This window comes from Ipomoea triloba, chromosome 1, assembly GCF_003576645.1.
Source record: "Ipomoea triloba cultivar NCNSP0323 chromosome 1, ASM357664v1".
Taxonomy (NCBI): domain Eukaryota; kingdom Viridiplantae; phylum Streptophyta; class Magnoliopsida; order Solanales; family Convolvulaceae; genus Ipomoea; species Ipomoea triloba.
Window position 1 is genome coordinate 29474930 of NC_044916.1, and position 19010 is coordinate 29493939.

General features: G+C 35.4%; 3 protein-coding genes across 4 annotated transcripts; 1 reads left to right on the forward strand and 2 right to left on the reverse strand.

Moving 5' to 3' along the window:
• Positions 1–524: 524 nt before the first annotated feature.
• On the forward strand, positions 525–2277 carry LOC116030764 (protein POLYCHOME-like). 2 transcript variants are annotated; one of them, XM_031273104.1, is made up of 4 exons: positions 525–696; positions 869–1296; positions 1453–1872; positions 1913–2277. In XM_031273104.1, exons 2-3 carry the CDS (start codon positions 880–882, stop codon positions 1825–1827), a joined length of 792 nt encoding a protein of 263 aa, XP_031128964.1. In that variant the 5' UTR covers positions 525–696; positions 869–879; the 3' UTR covers positions 1828–1872; positions 1913–2277. The 2 variants fall into 2 exon arrangements, with proteins under 2 accessions (XP_031128964.1, XP_031128956.1); XM_031273096.1 differs by having other exon boundaries at positions 1453–2095.
• A 160-nt stretch (positions 2278–2437) lies between these two features.
• Positions 2438–6285, reverse strand: LOC116015272 (transcription initiation factor IIB-2). Its single transcript, XM_031255307.1, has 8 exons — positions 6177–6285; positions 5655–6006; positions 4946–4970; positions 3983–4112; positions 3784–3914; positions 3566–3654; positions 3008–3084; positions 2438–2836 (listed from the first exon to the last, which is right to left on the reverse strand). The coding sequence occupies exons 1-8, from the start codon at positions 6178–6180 to the stop codon at positions 2703–2705; spliced, it is 942 nt and encodes a 313-aa protein (XP_031111167.1). The 5' UTR covers positions 6181–6285; the 3' UTR covers positions 2438–2702.
• An 8584-nt stretch (positions 6286–14869) lies between these two features.
• On the reverse strand, positions 14870–18080 carry LOC116032586 (transcription initiation factor IIB-2-like). The gene is made up of 7 exons (XM_031275229.1): positions 17498–18080; positions 17109–17133; positions 16561–16690; positions 16329–16459; positions 16080–16168; positions 15632–15708; positions 14870–15318 (listed from the first exon to the last, which is right to left on the reverse strand). The coding sequence occupies exons 1-7, from the start codon at positions 17839–17841 to the stop codon at positions 15179–15181; spliced, it is 936 nt and encodes a 311-aa protein (XP_031131089.1). The 5' UTR covers positions 17842–18080; the 3' UTR covers positions 14870–15178.
• Between the last annotated feature and the right edge of the window lie 930 nt (positions 18081–19010).

The window sequence follows — 19010 nt, forward strand, 5'->3', positions numbered from 1 at the left end:
AACAAGCAAAATTTGTGCAATTGGATCATTTTTACAAAAATTTTTAATTCAATTTGAGTTAAAAACATTTCAATATTGACTCCCAACTAGTATTGTAGAAGAAAATGCCACTTTTAATACATATATGTTAGTAATATAATTGAATTTTACCATAAAATTTTTGTAAAAATGGTCCAATTGCACAAATTTTGATTGTTTGATGGCTGAATTGCACACTTTTTAAGTTCAATGGCCCAATTGCACAAAATCGATAAGTTCAGTGGCCTATTTGACACTTTTTCCTTTAAAAAATAAAAAACTATAGAGGGATTTTTATTTTTGTTTTATGGATAAGAACTAAGAAGAAATAAAAGCTTGGGAAAAAGGGGGGTTTATAAATTATAACCTAAAGGCCCAAGCCAGAAACGCCAAAACAAAACGGCATCGTTTAACCAACTCCCAAGAACTCCCCAGGCCAAAATTTCAAATTTGAAAGTCAACCCCGTGATGAAATATTTCATTCTTTAATTTTAATTCTCCCAAAAATTTCGATTCCTGAAAAATGAAAATAAAATGCCGCCCAAACCCACGTTTGAAATCTCCATATTTTCGGCTTTTCGCCATTATCGTAGAGCTCTCTCTCTCTTTATCAGCCAGGCCGAGCCGCTTCACTTAATCACTTCCTGTTCCCAGTCCATTTTACATTCATCAATCAAGGTAATCATTACAATTTTGCATGCACTGTATTCAATAATTAGGGATCGGATTCTGTTCGTCGTCGTCGTCGGAATTTGATTGCCGAAATTTAACCTAGTCGGGTTTCTGATTCTGATTTACTCATGTGCTGCCAGTTTTTAAGTTTATTTTGACTTTCTTTTGTGGATTGAAGGGTTTGACACAATGCCGGAAGCCAGAGATCGATTGTCGAGGCCTGTGGATGTCGCCGAGGTTTACCGAAGGCGAGTGACAGGAATTGGGGGAGGAAGGGACATGGACGGGGGCGGAATCGTTCTTATTGTTAGAGATGACGCGGACGATCTCGGCGTCGGAAGTCCGTTCAGGTGGGGCGCTACTGGACTCACCGGGGCTGTCGGAGCAGGAAGTCCGGCGGCGGCGGCGGCGGCGGCAGGTGGCGTTGGGACTCCGATTGGGAGATCTCCTTTTAGGGCGAGACGTGGGCGCGGATCGTCTGCCAGGGTGATTGGTCGAGAGAACATTTCTTCACACACAGGCCGGCGGCCAGTCCGAGCTCGCGGTAGCGCCTTGCCGTCATGGTACCCTCGGAGGCCATTACAAGATATTACCTATATCACAAGGGTAAGGGTGATTGATTATTCTCTCATTTTCCTGGTTAATTGCAATTCCTGATTTGATTCACTGCTTGATTGATTGATTGATTTGGTATTTATTGTTGTAACATTAAATGTTCATTTATAGTGAGTGCTTCATTTATGGCTTTTCCAATTTGTACAGGCCTACCAAAGGAGAAGAGAGCGCTTGAGAGAAGGAGAAGAGGGAGTAGAACCAGGGACACCATTGCTCCGGGATCAGACTGCTCTTCCTACAGTAGCAACTCCAAGTGCTCAGCTTGAGCACAATCCTATTACTCCTTTTCCAACCCTGAGAAGCAGACTGTGTCCTCCTCCTGTTGACAAACTGCCCAAGATTTTGAATGAGGATCAGAATGCTCAAGATTGGGAGTTTTTGACACCCGAGAAGAAGCTCCTCAACTCCATAGACACAGTGGAGAGAGTATTCAAGGAGGAGCTTCAAAAGCTACAAAGGACTCCCAGTGCCAAGAAGGCTGAAAGGGAGAAGAGGGTGAAGACTCTCATGTCCATGCGCTGATTTGTACCATCTACCTGCACTTGTTTTGCCTCAATCAAGATTGAGGCACAAAGGGCATTTGTTATGTGCCTCAATCAAGATTGAGGCACAAAGGGTTTTGGAGGAAGGAAAGAAGGATGAGCAGCTAAATTCGGGGCATGATTGATCATCTTCTTTATGATCAATCTCTGGGTTAAAATCTGTTCTGTTGGTTTTTTTTTTTATAATACTGGTGTAAATTACAATGATATTGACCACTTAGCAATTTATGAGTTTTCCTTATTATTCATGCTTTCTAGATTTTTCTTTCTTCTTATTGAACTCCTTTAAGCATGTTTAGCCTTTAGCAGACTCTTGAATAGGTATAATAGAAGGCTAGTTGCAGCAAATTCTCTCCCTTGATAGTAGTTTGCTAGCATATGTGTACTAATTGAATCAACGTTACGTAAACTGGTATTGGACTTGTTCTAACAGACTCTTTGCATTGTTAGTGTAGTTTAGTCTAAATTTATTGAGTGTGTTTATTCTCTTCAAAAGTGTGGGTGGTAGTTCTCACTTGGAGCATCTGTGAAGACATGTTGGGCAAAATTAGTGTCATTTCCCAGGATGATCTGAGATGAAGCAAGCAATCTGATAAAAATGATTTGTCAGATTCATGTACCATTAAAAATTTAGGTGAAACAATAATAACTGTCTATATATAACAAAGATATGAGCAAAAGAAATGCTTGTAATTTGCTCCAACTTCAAAAGATCAAAACCTGAAAATTCTAACTGTTCAGAATTTATCAGTTTCGTTACAAAATAAGGAGTATTTGTCATTGAATCTGTCATGGAGGTCCTCAGAAATGATTCGAAGATGACTGGCTTGCTTAATTGCTATCAGTGTTTTGATGTCAAGGGCTATTGAGGTTTTTCAAGTCCTGTTCTTGAGCATACCAATTTGGCACTATCTTTGAGAGATGCGGGTACAGATCCTTGAAGGAATTCCTAATTGTCCCTTCTGCTACGCCTGTAGCCGCTGATACATCTGCACCAACATGTTTGAATATCAATATACAGCAATAGGAGGCTACATGTGACAGATGACAGATCCTAAGGTGGAAATACTCTTGCCTAGACTCGACTAATGTTTCAGTGACATAGTGTAGAGATTATGGATGACTTTGTCAAGAATAACGCGTATGAGCTCTGTATTTACCTTTGACAGGCTTTTTATCATCTGAAAGCTGAGTAACGATGTATATAACAGCTGCTGCAATAGATATGGGGCTCCTCCTGCAATGATAACGTATTGAAGGTAATGTTTAGCAATGCATAGAATGTTGTAGTGGATTTCGATTGTTGAAGTTTAGCTAGGTATTATAGCAATTTCTTCTTTACAAGACACATGGAATCTTGAAAGGAAGAATGGTGAATTTGAAATGATGAAAACTGTCAACAGAGGATCGTAGTTCACATAGGAATTTGAAGCGCCTCACTTGGTGTGACTATACATGCTCTTCAATCCTCACTCATAATTCAATACAACCAGACAATCCCCCATTTCACCCGTAGTTGAAGTAAACTACAATTGGCTTTCCCAAGTCACAACTCATCCTTGATATTTCAATAAATCTAAGTTTCACAACCTAAAATTAGTGACTGTCAAAGTCTGTCGTCGTATTCATTTAAGGACCATATGCAAAATTTTGAACTACTTCTACTAGATCCAACATGAACATCTGCATTTTACTATAACAAAAAACCAGAAGAATACCTTATGTCAAACTCTTCTGATTTTTTGACAGCTTCTTGGGCAGCTTTAACAGCTTGATTTGCCATTCCAAGGTTTGAACAAAACCGTCGCTGAAGGAATGAAATAGTGTGCCGGACAGACAGTCAGTTAACCAGTAAAAATTGCAAAATATAGGGAAATGGCTCTCCATAAAGGAGAAGGAATGGAATTTCCTTCATTTATGTTTAAGAAAGGCTTACCATGAAATCCCCAGCATGTATAGTGCCCATATCCACAGATTGACCCATCTCGATCTCTAGTTGTTTCACTATGTATTCCTTTGCTCGGCCAATCTCCTTCTTGGTTGCACCATTGGCAACAGAGCATATTTCTAGTTGAAATACAAGTGTTCAAGAAGGTCTATATAAACATCCAAAATATTTAAGTCTTAGAACATACCCTTTACAGTGCGGGGCTTGTCCTCCTGTCTACAAGCAATGTATAGGCAGGCAGCTAGGATAGCATCCTGGTTTCTTCCTCTACTAGATTTCTGATCTTCTACCTTCTTGTAAATCTCATTGGCACGATCCTTTAAATTAAATGAAAAGCACCATCAACAAATATTAGGATGGCCATGGCTTACAGGTACAGGAAGTCATTTTTGAAATGATTAGATCAGCATCCATGTTCTCATTCTTTTACAACATCAACTTAATTTAATTTCTTGCTTGGATCACAACAATAAACACAATTCTTTTACAGAATTTAAACTAGTCTGCTCATTTCACAAGGGAAACCTGCAGAATAAAAACCCCAGACTGCACAATTAAGGTGCAAACTTAAGTAAATCACTAGTTCCAACGTCATGCTCAGAAGACTATTTTGTACAAGCCCATGTCACAAGCTTAAGATTTTCAAGCTCTCTCTCATAAATCTCATTACTTGATTCTTTAAATTGAATGAAAGGCACCATAAAAAATATTGGGATGTCCTTGGCTTACAAGTGAAAGCAGTCATTTTTGACAGCATACATGTTCTTATTCTTATAAAGCCATCAACTTTAAATAATTTAAGGTTTTCCTTCAATCACTAACAAGTACTATGCGGCTACAAAGTAAATACACAATACAATCTGCTCATCACACTGGAAACCTGTAGAATGGAAAACCCCAGGCGGCCAGGCCACACAACTAAGATGGAAACTTAAGTAAATCATTAAGTCTAATCTCATGCTCAGAAGACTGTTTTTGTACAAGCAGATTTTTATGGCAGTGACTAAACAATTCACGAGATAAAATAATGAAGCAAGAACAATTACCCTCAGCCTACAACATTTTTTAAAAAAAAATTATGAATAGTAGTATTCTCCATAGATACACTAACAAAAAGTTGAAACCATGAGTTCTTGAGCAGATAATATACCTTTATAGTGGCAACCAAGCCCAATCTGGAAATTAAAAAAAAAAAATCACATCAGTAGTTATCAACTGCTATAATTTTATTAGATCATCAAGTGCAGACATCAACCCTTGCACTAAGACAAGTTATTAACAGGAAAATATTATTGTGGGCTGTTCAGAAAATAGAACTGCAGAAAAAGAGCAAAACCATTTCAACCATAAGTATCATTAAAAAAAAAAAAGTATCATATCAAATTATCAATATCAACATTTCTTCACCAAGCACAAGAGTCTAGCATCCTTCTTTCATTTGAGCTATCAAACTAACCAAACACAAATACCAAATCAAAGAAGAATAACACTGACAATAAGTCCTAGGCCTACTACTTTTTGGCAATTCCTAAAAACACTACCAACTAGGAAACAGAATCCCATAATTTAATCCTCCACAATTTGCATCTGAAATTTTGGAGTGCAAAGAGCTCTAACATATCCAAGATCTATACGTTATTACAAAAACAAGCAAGTCTGTGACAGTATGGTTGAAAATACAATCACCAATCTGCAAAGCGGAATTGAAAAGATCAAAATTCAAATTTCAGTTACAGAACCATTCATGCAAAGTTTTGAGCAAACAAAGAAGAATTTCAGAATTACAAAACGAAAAACAAGATTAAAAAAAAAATCAAAATGCAGATCATAAAATTGAGAAATGTTAAACAGAGGAGAACCTGTCAGACATAGTGCCGATGGTTTTGAAGGCGAGAATGAGGGAACGGTCAGGATTGGAGCCGCGATTCTGCCAGCGGCCGAGAGACGAGGTCAAAAAGTCGCTGGTGGTTCCATTAGGCTTGGAGATGACAGTGGAGAGGCCACCGTCGGTGAGGAGCGGATTGCTGGGGCCTCCAACTCGATTAGGATCATTATCTCCGGACTCGTTGGCGAAAGTTCTCCACTCGGAGGTCTCATCGACGGAGTGGGACTCGAGAACGAGGCCGCATTCAGAACAAACCATATCGCCGGCGGAGTGATCGAACACCACCTCGGTGCTCTTCTTGCAGTCGGAGCAGTAGGCATCCATTGCTGCTTCAGAGGAAAAACAAAAATGGCGAAGAGATTTTTTGAATGTTTTTCCCCAATAATAATAATAATAATTTATGTTATTTGTGCGTTATCAGTTAGAATTCACCTATTTCATGTGAGCTGTAAGGTAAGGTAAGGAAAGGAGGGAGAGGGAAAGGGTCAACACTCACACATAAACACATTAATTCTCTTTCTCTCTCTCCAAGTGGTTTATATAAACACGGTGGATGGTGTGGACGATGGAGATTGGAATACCGAGAAAACAGCATGCCATTCCCCTCACCCTCACCCTCACCCTTTCCAAATGGATAAACTACTACGTTACTACTCTCCATCTCTTCTCTACAAAATATAAATACATATCTATAATTAATTAAATATCACCCCTTTTCTTTTTCTCATTCTCCAATTTATATTTCCCACAACTTTGTTTGGACACATTACTTGGGCTTTGGGGATCCCAATTCACATATACTCTTCAAATATCTACTTCCATTCCATACTTATATCATCGACGCGGTCCACCTTACCGTCACAATTTACATTCTGAATATTCACAATTCAAATTGTGAATATTCAATATGTAAATTGTATATTTTAGATCTCGGTCCACAGAATAACTTGTCACTTCTGCTTGTGTGGGTTGAGTTTTGATGTACAATTTTAATCTATAATGGTTAATGGTTACTAAGAGCATCCATATCAAATAAATCTTTGTACATTTTTTTTTTATGTTACAAATAGGAGAGAGAGTGGAGGTAAAAAAGAAAGAAAAAGAAAAAGAAAACAAAAAGTAATTGCACTTGACACTCTGACCCAAAAAACATGTTTAAAAAAAAAAACAAATTGATAAGCAACGCGCCTGAGTGGGCGTTGCTGTGCGCAAAACGTGCATAATTTCGCGTGTTTTTAACAATTTGCATTGTTTCAAAAATCTACACTTGTAGGGTAATTTATTTTTTCTTTCTCCTCTAACTCACTATATACTGTTCCAAAAACCCCAAAAAGTCCATTGATATGGATGTTCTAAATCAAGTTGAGTTTTGATGTAAACTTTTCATCTATAATGGTTACTAAGTCAAGTTTAGATTTAATTTACTTGGATGATTATCTATTTCTAATAGAGTTAATATCTAATTTACTTATTGACTATAGTGATTTTTTCAAGGCAAAGATTTTCTAGCCTTCTAGTTGATTATCCCAAATTTTGATTGCAGATTTAGGAGAGCAAAAACCTATAGAAGAAATATTTACGCAAATTGCTGAAATGAATCGCATATTGTTTTAAATTGGAGTGCAAAACTTGAATTTCCAATTTTATCCTTCATTTTAACACCTACATAGCTTAATGCCAAAGTTAGCGGAGGACTATCTTGGCTTAAAATTTAAACGTCGGGGATCACTTTGCGTGCAATTAAAAGTCAAGGGACCAGTTTAAGAAAATGTCATAGTAGGATAATGATTTTGAGAATTAACTCTTTTTTAGAATTAGGAGGATAACTTTGAATAGTTTTATTAACAATTATTATTGGGGAAAAACATTTTTAAAAAAAATCTCTTCGCCATTTTTGTTTTTCCTCTGAAGCAGCAATGGATGCCTACTGCTCCGACTGCAAGAAGAGCACTCCGATCCGCCGGCGACATGGTTTGTTCTGAATGCGGCGGCCTCGTTCTCGAGTCCCACTCCGTCGATGAGACAGAACAAGTGCAGGTAGATCGATGGTGCAAATCAATCAACGCATGGGCATGAGAGTCTTCACCCTCTTCTCCCTTTCAGCCTTCCTAGCACTGGGAGTCCTTTGTAACTTTTGAAGCTCCTCCTTGAATACTCTCTCCACTCTGTCTATGGAGTTGAGGAGTTTCTTCAAAGGTGTCAGAAACTCCCAATCTTGCACATTCTCATTCAAAATCTTGATGGCCAGTTTATCAACAGAAGGAGGACGCTCAAGCCGAGCTCTTGGAGTGGCTACTGTAGGATCATCCCGGAGCAATGGCGTCCCTGGTTCTACCTCTCTCAAGAGTTGTCTTCTCCTTTCTTAGGCCTGTACAAATTAGAAACGCCATGCACTCACTATAAATGGACATTTAATGTAATGTTACAACAATAAATACCAATCAATCAAGCAGTGAATCAAATCAGGAATTGCAGGTAAATGAGATCGAGAATAATTAATGAATCACCCTTGTGATATTGGTAATATCTTGTAATGGCCTCGACAATACTTCTCTGGCTTCCGGCATTGTGTCAAACCCTTCAATCCACAAAACAAACTCAAAGTAAACTTACTTAAATACTGGCAACACATGATCAGAAACCCGATTAGTTTAAATTTCTGGAAGTTTCCTTTTTTGTTTACGGCATTTTGTTTCCTCTTTTTTTTTTTTTTTTTTTTTCAGATTTCCTAAATGCAATTTGAGTTGTGAATAATATAATTACAAAATTACAACAAAGTAAGTTGTGTGGGTGTATGCCATATTATATATATATATATATATATATATATATATATATATATATATATATCTTCCTTCTATTATTTATATAAAGGAAAAATTACATTTTTCGTCCCTAAGTTATAGAGTAATTGTAGAATCCGTCCCAAAGTTATGGTCATACTCACTTTTCGTTCCTAAGTTATCATTAGCGTTGCACTTTTCGTCCTGAGTTATTTAAATTGCAAATTTCGTCTCTAAGTTATCATTACATTGCACTTTTTGTCTCTAACTTAAGTGTGCACACTTTGATAAATTTTTGTTAAAAATTTTTTTAATTGAACTTTTTCGGTTCACCACCAATTTTTTTTTTTAACGAAGTTTACTGAAAAGTTAGTTCGACTAAAAATTTTTTAAACGAAAATTTGCCGAAGTTTGCACACTTAAGTTATGGACGAAAAGTGCAATGTAATGATAACTTAGGGATGAAATTTTACAATTTGAATAACTCGGGGACGAAAATTGCAACACCAATGATAACTTAAGGACTTAAAATCAGTATGACTATAACTTAGGGACGAATTCTACAATTTTCCTATAACTTAGAGACCAAAAGTGCAATTTTCCCTTATATAAATAAATAAATTTAAATATATATAAATATAATAAAAAATTAACAAGGCCGACTCGCCTGAGTTAACTCGGCTAACTCTATCGAGTTGAGCGAATTACCTTCGCCGAGTCGATCGCCAACTCGGCCTAGTCGACTGCCAATTGAACCTTAGGAGCACCTAGGGGTGCCTAAGCATGCGATTTTTGCAACAGTGGTTTTATTATATATAAAGATATCATTATTAAGTAGAAGATGAGGGATTGGAGCAAATGAAAAGAGAAAATTAAACACTTTTTAACACAAGATGAAGTAAACGATGAGGGATAAGAGCAAATGAAAAGAGAGAGCACTTTTTTAAAACAAGATTACATTATATGAAATAATACATTTGCTTTTGAAATAGTAATTTACTTGCGTGTTCAATGAAAAATTAGGTAAAGGCCTATATTAATTAACACATGCAATGCATGTCTACCTGCCTGAACAATTACAACATGCATGGTTACGTTCCTCTAAGCTTTTGAGTATATATTCTAATTAAATTCCTAAATTAAATCATATTTAAATGAACAAGAGCACATTAAATCCGTAAGTACTACACAGCATGACAGCAGGTGGAGCAGAATAGCAGATCTGGACTCTGGAGCGTGGTAGACAATGGTGGCAAGGAGAATAGGGTGTGGTTTGTGGAAGTGAGAATGAGAGAATGAGGGAATGAGAGACTGAGAGAGTGTGAGACTGAGTATCGAGAGATAGTGGGGCGCGGATGTGGTTTATGGTTCTATGGAAGTGAGGTATTGAACTAGGGTTTTCACTAACATACATACATATATATATATATATATATATATATATATATATATATATATATATATATATATATATATATATATATATATATATATATATATATATATTAAAAATTTCAATTAATTCGGTTAACCGGCATTTTCGAATCGAATTAACCGTTAACCGAAATTTTCAAATTCCTTTAACCGTTCATCGAACCGAACAAGTTCGGTTCGATTACGGTTAACCGAATTTGATCGATTTGGTCAGTTAATGACGATTAACCGAAATTTTGAACACCGGTAAACTAAATCACCATCCCTATTTGATTAAATTAAAGAAATTAAGCAAAATAAAAAGTAGCTTTTAAAAAAAAAAGTTGGGCTATGGAAAATTTAAATAAATTTTAAACTCTTTAACGGATTAAAGAAAAAAAATCCGTTGAGTCGGCGATAAGGTCGGCGGCATTAGAGGTTTATCGCGCTATACTTCTTCCTTCACACCACTCACTCAGATCTCTCTGTGTCTCAGGCGCTCTCTCCCTCGCCTTGCTTCCGTCGGAACCGGACGATAGCTAATGCCGCCCGGCCGGCCCCCCTAAAATAGGTAATCTTCTCTGGTGTTTTGCTCTCCGTGAATCTACTGGGGAGGAGCTTCCTTTTGGAATTGTGAGCATTATTGAGTTGTATAACACTATATATGACTATTATCCTATGGGAGCCTGAGAATCGAAGCTCTTCTATCTTTGTATTGTTGTCTAAAGATCTTGTGTTTTGAATTCTGTATGTTTGAAATACATCAGGCAAAATCTGCATTTGATAGAACACGGATGTCAAAGTTTGAAGAACCAAATGGGGAAAAAGGTATACTTCTCTGTTAACTTTTTATTTTAATCAGACTATGGTAATATCTTCATCTAATCACATAGTTTGGCAAAATCATTTTCACTTTGAATGATATTTGTTTTAATTTTCCTATCCTCTATCTACTAAATTGAAGAACTGAAGAGGAAATAAAAACTAGGAAATTTGGATTCTTTTTTTCCATTTGTTGTGTGATCATGAAGCAGGTCATAGAATTTTTGTTTACACATGCGCGTGCACACACTCATATGCATATATAAACATACATATACATATATATACACATGTCTATATGCAGAATGTATGTGTGTATGCATAAATGTATACTGTGTTAAGAGGAATATAAAGAAACACAAGGAATGGCAGTGTGCCTGTTGACCTCTTTACATTTTTTTTTTCTTCTCAAAGGAAACTCCGATCCTAGCAGCCTAACAGGCTAATATCTTTGGAAATGAACAATCATTCACTCAACTGGCACTCTGTCTGATAGGTTGTTGGATCTTATATATATATCAAGTTAATGGTGAACAAGTGCATATGATTTTAGCTTTTTTTTTTTTTTTTTTTTTTTTTTTTTGTAGTTTTTAACATTTTCAAGTATTCTTTTTAGTTTTTAAAATTATTTTTAGCTTTTTCAAGTATTCTTTTTAGTTTTTAAAGTTCTCTCTTGGATAATTTATTTCTTTTTTATTGTTCATTATGTGTTTTTGGTGTACTTTCTACTTATTTTCAATTTTGTTGTGTATTTTCGTAGTTTATTTTACAATTTTGTATTTATATTTCTGAAATTTCTTTTTGTTTTTAGCATTTTTAAGTATATTTTTTTTGGTTTTTAAAATGATTTTTAGTGTTTTCTAGTGTTCTTTTAGTTTTTAAATTGGTTTTATGACTCCCTATTCTGGGCAGCTTCCTATGATTTCCTATTCTAGTTTCCTATGATTTCCTATTCTAGCTTCATGTGATTTCCCTAATTCTAGGATTGACACTCTTCATTTATATCCATTTTTCGTTATTTATACATTGTGTTATAAGAGTTGTACTATACAATTTGTTTGACGAAAATACTTCTACAATTATTACATACCCTTGAATTCAATTATAGGATACCCCAAAACCTTATATAATTCAATTAGGATACCCAAACATTATTTATTTATTTGTAATCAGGTTTAAGTATTCCTTCTTTTGTCTCAAAATATATTCTTTATAGTTTATACTGATGATTAAGTTTGATTTAAGTTATTTATACTACAATTTTGTAATATTTGATAATAGTTTTAGTAAATAAAATTTATATATTTAAAATTATATAAATATTAAATTTGAAAATATAAAATATTGTTTAGAAAANATATATATATATATATATATATATATATATATATATATAGAGAGAGAAAGAGAGAGAATTGTGTTCAAATGGGACCACTTGCCCAGAAGAGAAACATGTCCGGATCTAATGGATCAGAAACATTGATTAAAAAAAATGCGTAAATAATTGAATATCGAAGTGCAAGTAAATTATATTACAAGTGTAAGTAGCAATTTAATATAGTGCACCTAAGTGCAAGTAAAATTTACAATAAGCATAAATTCTAAGTACCTAAAGTTATAACTAGTTGCACGTAGGTGCATGAAAATTAACATGGTAAATTACTTGCACTTGTTAGTGTACTTTTTACTTGCAAGTGCACCAGCTACTTGCACTTATAACACATTTACTTGCACCAAAGTTCAAGTTATTTATCAAAACGTCATCGCGTCGTTTTTTAAAATTACATATAATTCGTTAATATGGACATATGGACAACTGTAAATGATTCTTCTTTCTCTCTTAGGCGCTTGTTCTATATATATATATAAGTACTAAATTGTAAAATGATGTTTGTAAATAGGCAACAAAATTGGTGTGCTTTGGATTCCATCTCTCGAGTCGTCCACACAGTCATGGTTATCGGTGGGAACAACAATCAAAGCAAACGGCGGCGACCACTGCCACGAGGCGGTCGAGGTAGGGGCTTTTTTCCCTTTTGTCGTTTTTCGTCTTTTTTTGTTCTCGGGAGTTTTGTGTTCGTGTGGTTGGAGTTTTGGTTCTTAAATATGTGTTTCATTATCTCTAGTGTTGTGTGTGCTGGGCTAGTGGTGGGTTGTCAGATTTTGGCCGAAATTTTATTGTTAGGGGGTTTTGGTTGATTTTAGGGTTTCCTTATATGGTGATAATGTGGTTGTTTTCCACTTTCTTAATTAAGTATGATTAATTGTTGTGATTGCGTTTATTTTTGTATAGTAGGCAGATTATTGATTTTCGTATTTGTGTCGTTTTTTCCCTTTTTTTGTTAATGTTTTTATTTTTCTTGTTTGTTTTATTGCTTGGTGATCTTGGCTAGTGTTTGAGTGTTTTTTGTTGTTGCGCTTATTTTTGTACAATAGGTAGATTATTGAGTTTCATATTTGTGTCATTTTTTTCCTTCTTTGTTGATTTTTCAATTTTTCTTGTTGGTTTTTTTTGCCCGGTGGTTTTGGGTAGTGTTTTTTGTTGGTTTTCATGTGTGGGCAGTTGTTTTTGTGCTCGATAATGGATGTGTCCGAGGTGGGTTTTGTGGTTGACTAGGAGTTGCTGTAGTAGGTCTGAGCTATTTGTTGCTTTTGGAATTGTATAGTAGGTGTGTGCACTGTGCAGGTTCTAGGGTGTTTTTTTGTTTTGTTTTGTTTTGTTTTTTTTTTGTTTTTTTTTAAACCCCGGTGAAAGTCTTGGTATACCGTGTTTAGCTGTGTGCATTGCATTACATTTGTGTGCGCACTGGACCTGTGTCAAAGGGGATTAGGTGCGAAAGCTCTCCCAGGTGAAACATGCGGATTAATCATAGCCATTGATCTTGTCAAAAATCAACAGCCCAGAATGAAGAAAATTTTAAAAGTACGCAATTTTGCGTATTGTTGAAATCTGAAGGTGCGTCAATTCTACACTTACGGTGCATAAGTTCTACATTTAAGGTGCGTCATTTTAACATTTAAGATACGTCAGTTTTACACTTAAGTGCATAAATTTTATACTTAAGGTGTATCATTTTAGCACTTAAGGTACACCCATTCAACATTTAAGATGCATAAATTTGACACTTTAAGGTGCACTTAAAATGTGTCAATTTGAAACTTAAGGTTAAACTACTAAACTCTCTCCTTTATTCCAATTTTCCTCGTTTTTGGAGAATTTTAAAACTCAATTCTCCAAATGGACAAGTGAAATACATGTGTGAACGGTGCCACTTAAATGAGATTGAGAAATCAAATCCCGCCGACAATATTGAAGCCTGTATTTATTTTCTCTTTTTCTTTTTATTATTTCGCTCTTCAATGTGTCCGCAAAGGTAGAGCTCTCAGAGGCTCAACCAACACACACGACACATCTAAGAGCCGCAACCACAGCACTTATTTATACATGAAAATGCCAAGTAATAGTGGTACAATTGAATATATAAACTAGCATGTGATGCACGAGGTCCCAAAAAACATTACAAATGCTATATACAACATTGTAATCGATAAGTTTCTGCATGCACAATTATGTACTAACAATTTAAAAGATTAAAAATGTAATTTATTTAGTAACAAATATAGTTTTATTACTTTTCATACATAAGTAAACAATCCCTCAGGTCACTTTAGACGGTACAAGTAAACAATTTATGCCCCACAAAAGTAGATTAATTATAAATCAGTTTCAATTTCAATTCTAACCGATACAAGTATTGCTCTTAAATTATCAAAATGTTACTATATATTAGCTCCATATATTATAACTTATACTCCTCATTCTAACAATTCAAAAGGAACATTTATACCTCTTAGAATTGCAATGTGACATCTATAATTAGCCTATACCTATGAAGCATAAATTACAATTTTCCCTACAAGTTCAAGAAAATTTGGTTTAAAATAAATTAGAGATGTTGGTAGGTGTTTAGTAAAGTCATAAACTAAAACCAGAGAGGAATCCTATTCCTATTAAAATTCAGAATACTGTAAAATGAAGTCAACTCCTTTTGACCGAAAGATGAGTAAACTTGGCACACAATCCATCAAAGTCTGCTTATGCACACATCTCTTATCCGGCCTGCTTTAGCGATTAGAATAATGCGAAAAGGGTATTATAGCACATGGAAAAGAAGACAAAATAAAATCCCTTTCTCCAATCAGGGACCACGTCAGTCAATTGATTAATCAAAGTTCAAAATTGGATTGCTATCTGTATGGAAGGAATGAAGAAAGGGGTAAGGAGGAGGATGATGAAAACAATGTAACAATGAAATTTCAAGCCATTAACTAAATAATTCCTTCTCTTTGAAATAAATCCCATACCAGTAACCAAATTACCCAGCTAAACTCCTACTACCTACTGTTTCTGATGCCTCGATCACACTTGACAATTCTCGACATCAATTCGAAGGGAAGGGAAGACTCGCTCCGGCTGTGTTTATGCCTTGGGACTGCAAAGGTTCTTGGTGTCCTTATCCTTGGTATACCATTCCGGTAAAATTTTTGTAGCATGGGGATATAGATCCTTGTACGCATTCTTGATGGTCCCCTCTGCAACGGTAGTTGCAAGTGAAATATCTGCACACACAACACTTTTTTTTTATCAACAAAGTACCATCTTAATCACACCAAGCTTAACTACCAACTCCATCTAATTCTTGGCATTATTGACCTCAAAAGGTAAGATCAACAACTCACTAGAGTTTGAGATTTGAACGTAACTTATTCCATACAGAAAAAAGAACAGTAGAGGGTACTTGATTGCTAATGTTAATCTACCACTTTATCTTGTTTTGGTAAGGGTTTGGTTGGGGTGTAAAATACCTAATAGTAATATGCTCTTCTTAGTTCTACAATATGCAATAACAAATTGGAAAACATGTGCTCAAACCTCTCAATGGTTTCTTTGAATCGGAAAGCTGTGTTATCATGTATATAATTGCAGCTGCAATAGATATAGGACTCCTCCTGCAGAGGAAAAAGTATCAACATTATACACAAGTGAATGGAAAATATGAATGGTATAAGCCTATAACTACAGCTAGCAACAAGTGATTGAAATTTGGAACAAACTCTTCGTTTTCCTAAATATCGATTTCATTCTCACCCCCTCACATATGGGGCGGAATTTTGTCACGAGCTAACACTACTATAGAATCCAGAATGCATATTCATGAAGCATAGACCATACAAACAATGACATTTCAATCTTTTATACATTCCCCATACTAGATAGATGTTGACTAGAGAATGAAACTCACTAACTCAGAGATCTTTAAAGAAAACAATTATAATGGAATTCATCTTAATGAGGAGGTGCAATAAAATCTTTAAAGTACCTAATATCAAACTCCTCTGACTTCTGGACAGTCTCTTGAACAGCTTTAACTTCTTCATTGCTCATACCAAGATTAGAGCAAAAACGTCTCTGAAGAATAGAGGACAAACATGAATTGCACTAATATTGAAAGAATAGTTTATTATTAAAATAACAAAATAGTGCAGAGAAAACCTAAACAATTCAGCACTTCCATCAAAAGACTAATTAAATGAGATTGTTTTAAGTCATAGCATTCATTAATACCCACCAGATAATCCCCTGCATGTATGGTTCCCATCTCCATTGACTCCCCCATTTCAACCTTCAATTGTTTTACAATGAATTCTTTTGCTCGACCAATTTCCTTCTTTGTGGCTCCATTGGCAATCGAGCAAATTTCTAACAAAACTCCAGACATTTTGTCAACTTCATAAACAGTAAAGTACACCAATAAAAAAGCAACATGCCCACTTAAAATCTCAGCCAAATCTCAGCCGCACCTTTTACTGTGCGAGGTTTGCCTTCTTGTCGACAGGCAATATAAATGCAAGCAGCCACCAAAGCATCCAGATTTCTTCCCCTTGTACACTTCTGGTCTTCCAACCTTTTATAAATCTCACTTGCACGATCCTGCAATTCATAAGTACAAGATGAGATACAATGTTTTTGGCTATTTTGCAGCACCGCATTTGCTCATAAACCCATTTATTAGACATTGAAAAACTACAGAACCGCCGACATACTCGGAATTCAGCGAAGTTAAAGTGCGGATAAGTGGCAACCAGGCACCCATTACTATATTCAACATTGGAGTAAAAATATATTGGCAGATTTATGGTAATACAAATAATACAAATCACTCCCTCAAAATCAGGTGCAACAAATCAAACCATCCCTTGCCAAGTGAAGATTAGTTATAGGATGCCCCTTATGTACAGGCAAAATTTCCTCGGGTAATAAATCATCATGTTCTCTAAAATTACAAGCAGAACTCAATGTAAACCACAGAACACAGGCAACTGAAATTGAATAAGCATTTTTAAATTACCTTTATAGTAGCAACAAGGCTCAACCTGGAAAAAACAAGAAGGTTAGTTCAATTATATGATCACAAATCTATTAAATCAATCTCTATTAAGGATTAAAAAAAGGTAACAAAAAATTTGAACCAATTTAGAGCAAATATCTATAAACACAGCCCGTAGATGGACTTAGATGGACTAAGATGATTCGGGAATCGTCAATTATCGAAGAGCCATATTTCAATTTGGACTGATTACCAATTTAATTAGCAACATTTATCATCAGTTAATCTCTGAACTACTCTTTTGATCTCATTGCCGATTTTTTTCAGCACTCAATTAAAACCTTGGAAGATTTTACCTCAAAACCACCGAGTAAATTATATAAAATAATATATCTATTTGAGAGACCGACCTATCAGCCATGTTAGCTATGGCTTTGAAAGCCATAACGAGTGCTCGGTCAGGATCACCGCCCCGATTCTGCAAGCGGGCGACAGAAGCGTCGCCATTAGAATTTGGACCCTTGGAAATAACGGTGGAGAGGCCAACATCGCCGAGCAAGGGGTTAACGGGTCCTCCAACACGGTTCGGGTCATGATCACCAGAATCATCAGCAAACGTACGCCACTCAGATGTCTCGTCGATGGAGCGGGATTCAAGCACGAGGCCGCACTCGGAGCAGACAGTGTCCCCGGCGGCGTGGTCGAACACCACCTCCGTGTTCTTCTTGCAGTCCGAACAGTAAGAGTCAGCCATAAGATCAGATCCGATTGAATTCCCAAACAGAAAAACCCTAGAACGCAGCAATCGGTGCTCGGTGGTTTATTTATATATGTATATATAGATACATATATCTAGAAACAAGTATATGTATATATTTATGTAGAGTCTAGAGAGAGACAGAAGGGGGAAGAAGGTTTTTTGTTGTTTTTGATCTTCTCTCCCTCTCTCTCTCTCTCTTACCAAGCTGTCTTTGGTAATTGGTATGGGAGAGGAGAAGTAAACTGGCAGAAGCGACGTCAAGGCTCTATATATAGACAAAAGCGAAGACTCCAGTCGGTAGCCGGTGCCATGTGGGCCCAACCTCCTTCTATTTTCGTTTTTATTTTATTTTATAATCTGTACAAAATATATATTTATTACGGTGCGTTTGGTTTACATGTAATATTACCTTAGAAAATATAAAATTCGTGAGAATGTATTTAAAATGTGTTTGTTACTCTCTATGTCTTATTTTGTCTGTCTTATTTATTATTTATTTATTAAATTAATATTTTTTGTTTATTTTTATTAAATTTTTTTTATAATTTTAATTTTTAATAGTACTTTTAATTTAGTTTTTAAATATATAAATTTTACATACTAATTCTAAATTTAATATTATGAAAAATGAAATTTAAAACTTTAATGAAACTTCGTTCATCGAACTTGACACATAAAATAGGACGGAAGAAGTAATATTAGAGCCTTAGAATATATATATATATATGGGTGCACTCTCGTGCGAACTCTCATCCAGGTAGGAAATGAGAACGCTCCACAGCCGTCCACGTGTCCAGATCAACGAATCAGATGCAATTTTTAAAAAATGACGCGGTGGCATTTTTGTAAATAACTGGAACTTTGGTGCACCTAGTTTCACTTACAAGTGCACCTATTTTCGCACCTATTTTTGCTTACAAGTGCAAGTAATTTACCTTATTAATACTCATGTACCTATTTTCGCAAATACTTTCACTTACAAATGCAAGTAATTTACGTTGTTAATATTCATGCACCTGTTATTACGTTGTTAATACTTTCGCATATATATAATGATTTTAAAATTCATTTAAATAAATATTAAAAATAACATATAAAAATATAATAAAAAGTGTGTTCACCTAAATACTAGTAATGCATGATATTTTCTTTACTAGAGACGG

Bases quoted from the DNA above. Each gene is read 5' to 3' on its own strand.
- LOC116030764 (XM_031273104.1), top strand. From the start codon at position 880: ATGCCGGAAGCCAGAGATCGATTGTCGAGGCCTGTGGATGTCGCCGAG. The intron at 1,297-1,452 runs GTAAGGGTGATT...CAATTTGTACAG, and splicing joins ATATTACCTATATCACAAGG to GCCTACCAAAGGAGAAGAGA.
- LOC116015272 (XM_031255307.1), bottom strand. The intron at 3,655-3,783 runs GTAAGCCTTTCT...TCATTCCTTCAG, and splicing joins TACATGCTGGGGATTTCATG to CGACGGTTTTGTTCAAACCT. The intron at 3,085-3,565 runs GTATTCTTCTGG...TTATCATTGCAG, and splicing joins TCAGAAGAGTTTGACATAAG to GAGGAGCCCCATATCTATTG.
- LOC116032586 (XM_031275229.1), bottom strand. From the start codon at position 17,841: ATGGCTGACTCTTACTGTTCGGACTGCAAGAAGAACACGGAGGTGGTG. The intron at 17,134-17,497 runs GTCGGTCTCTCA...TGTTTTTTCCAG, and splicing joins ATAGCTAACATGGCTGATAG to GTTGAGCCTTGTTGCTACTA. The intron at 16,460-16,560 runs GTGCGGCTGAGA...GAGTTTTGTTAG, and splicing joins CAAACCTCGCACAGTAAAAG to AAATTTGCTCGATTGCCAAT.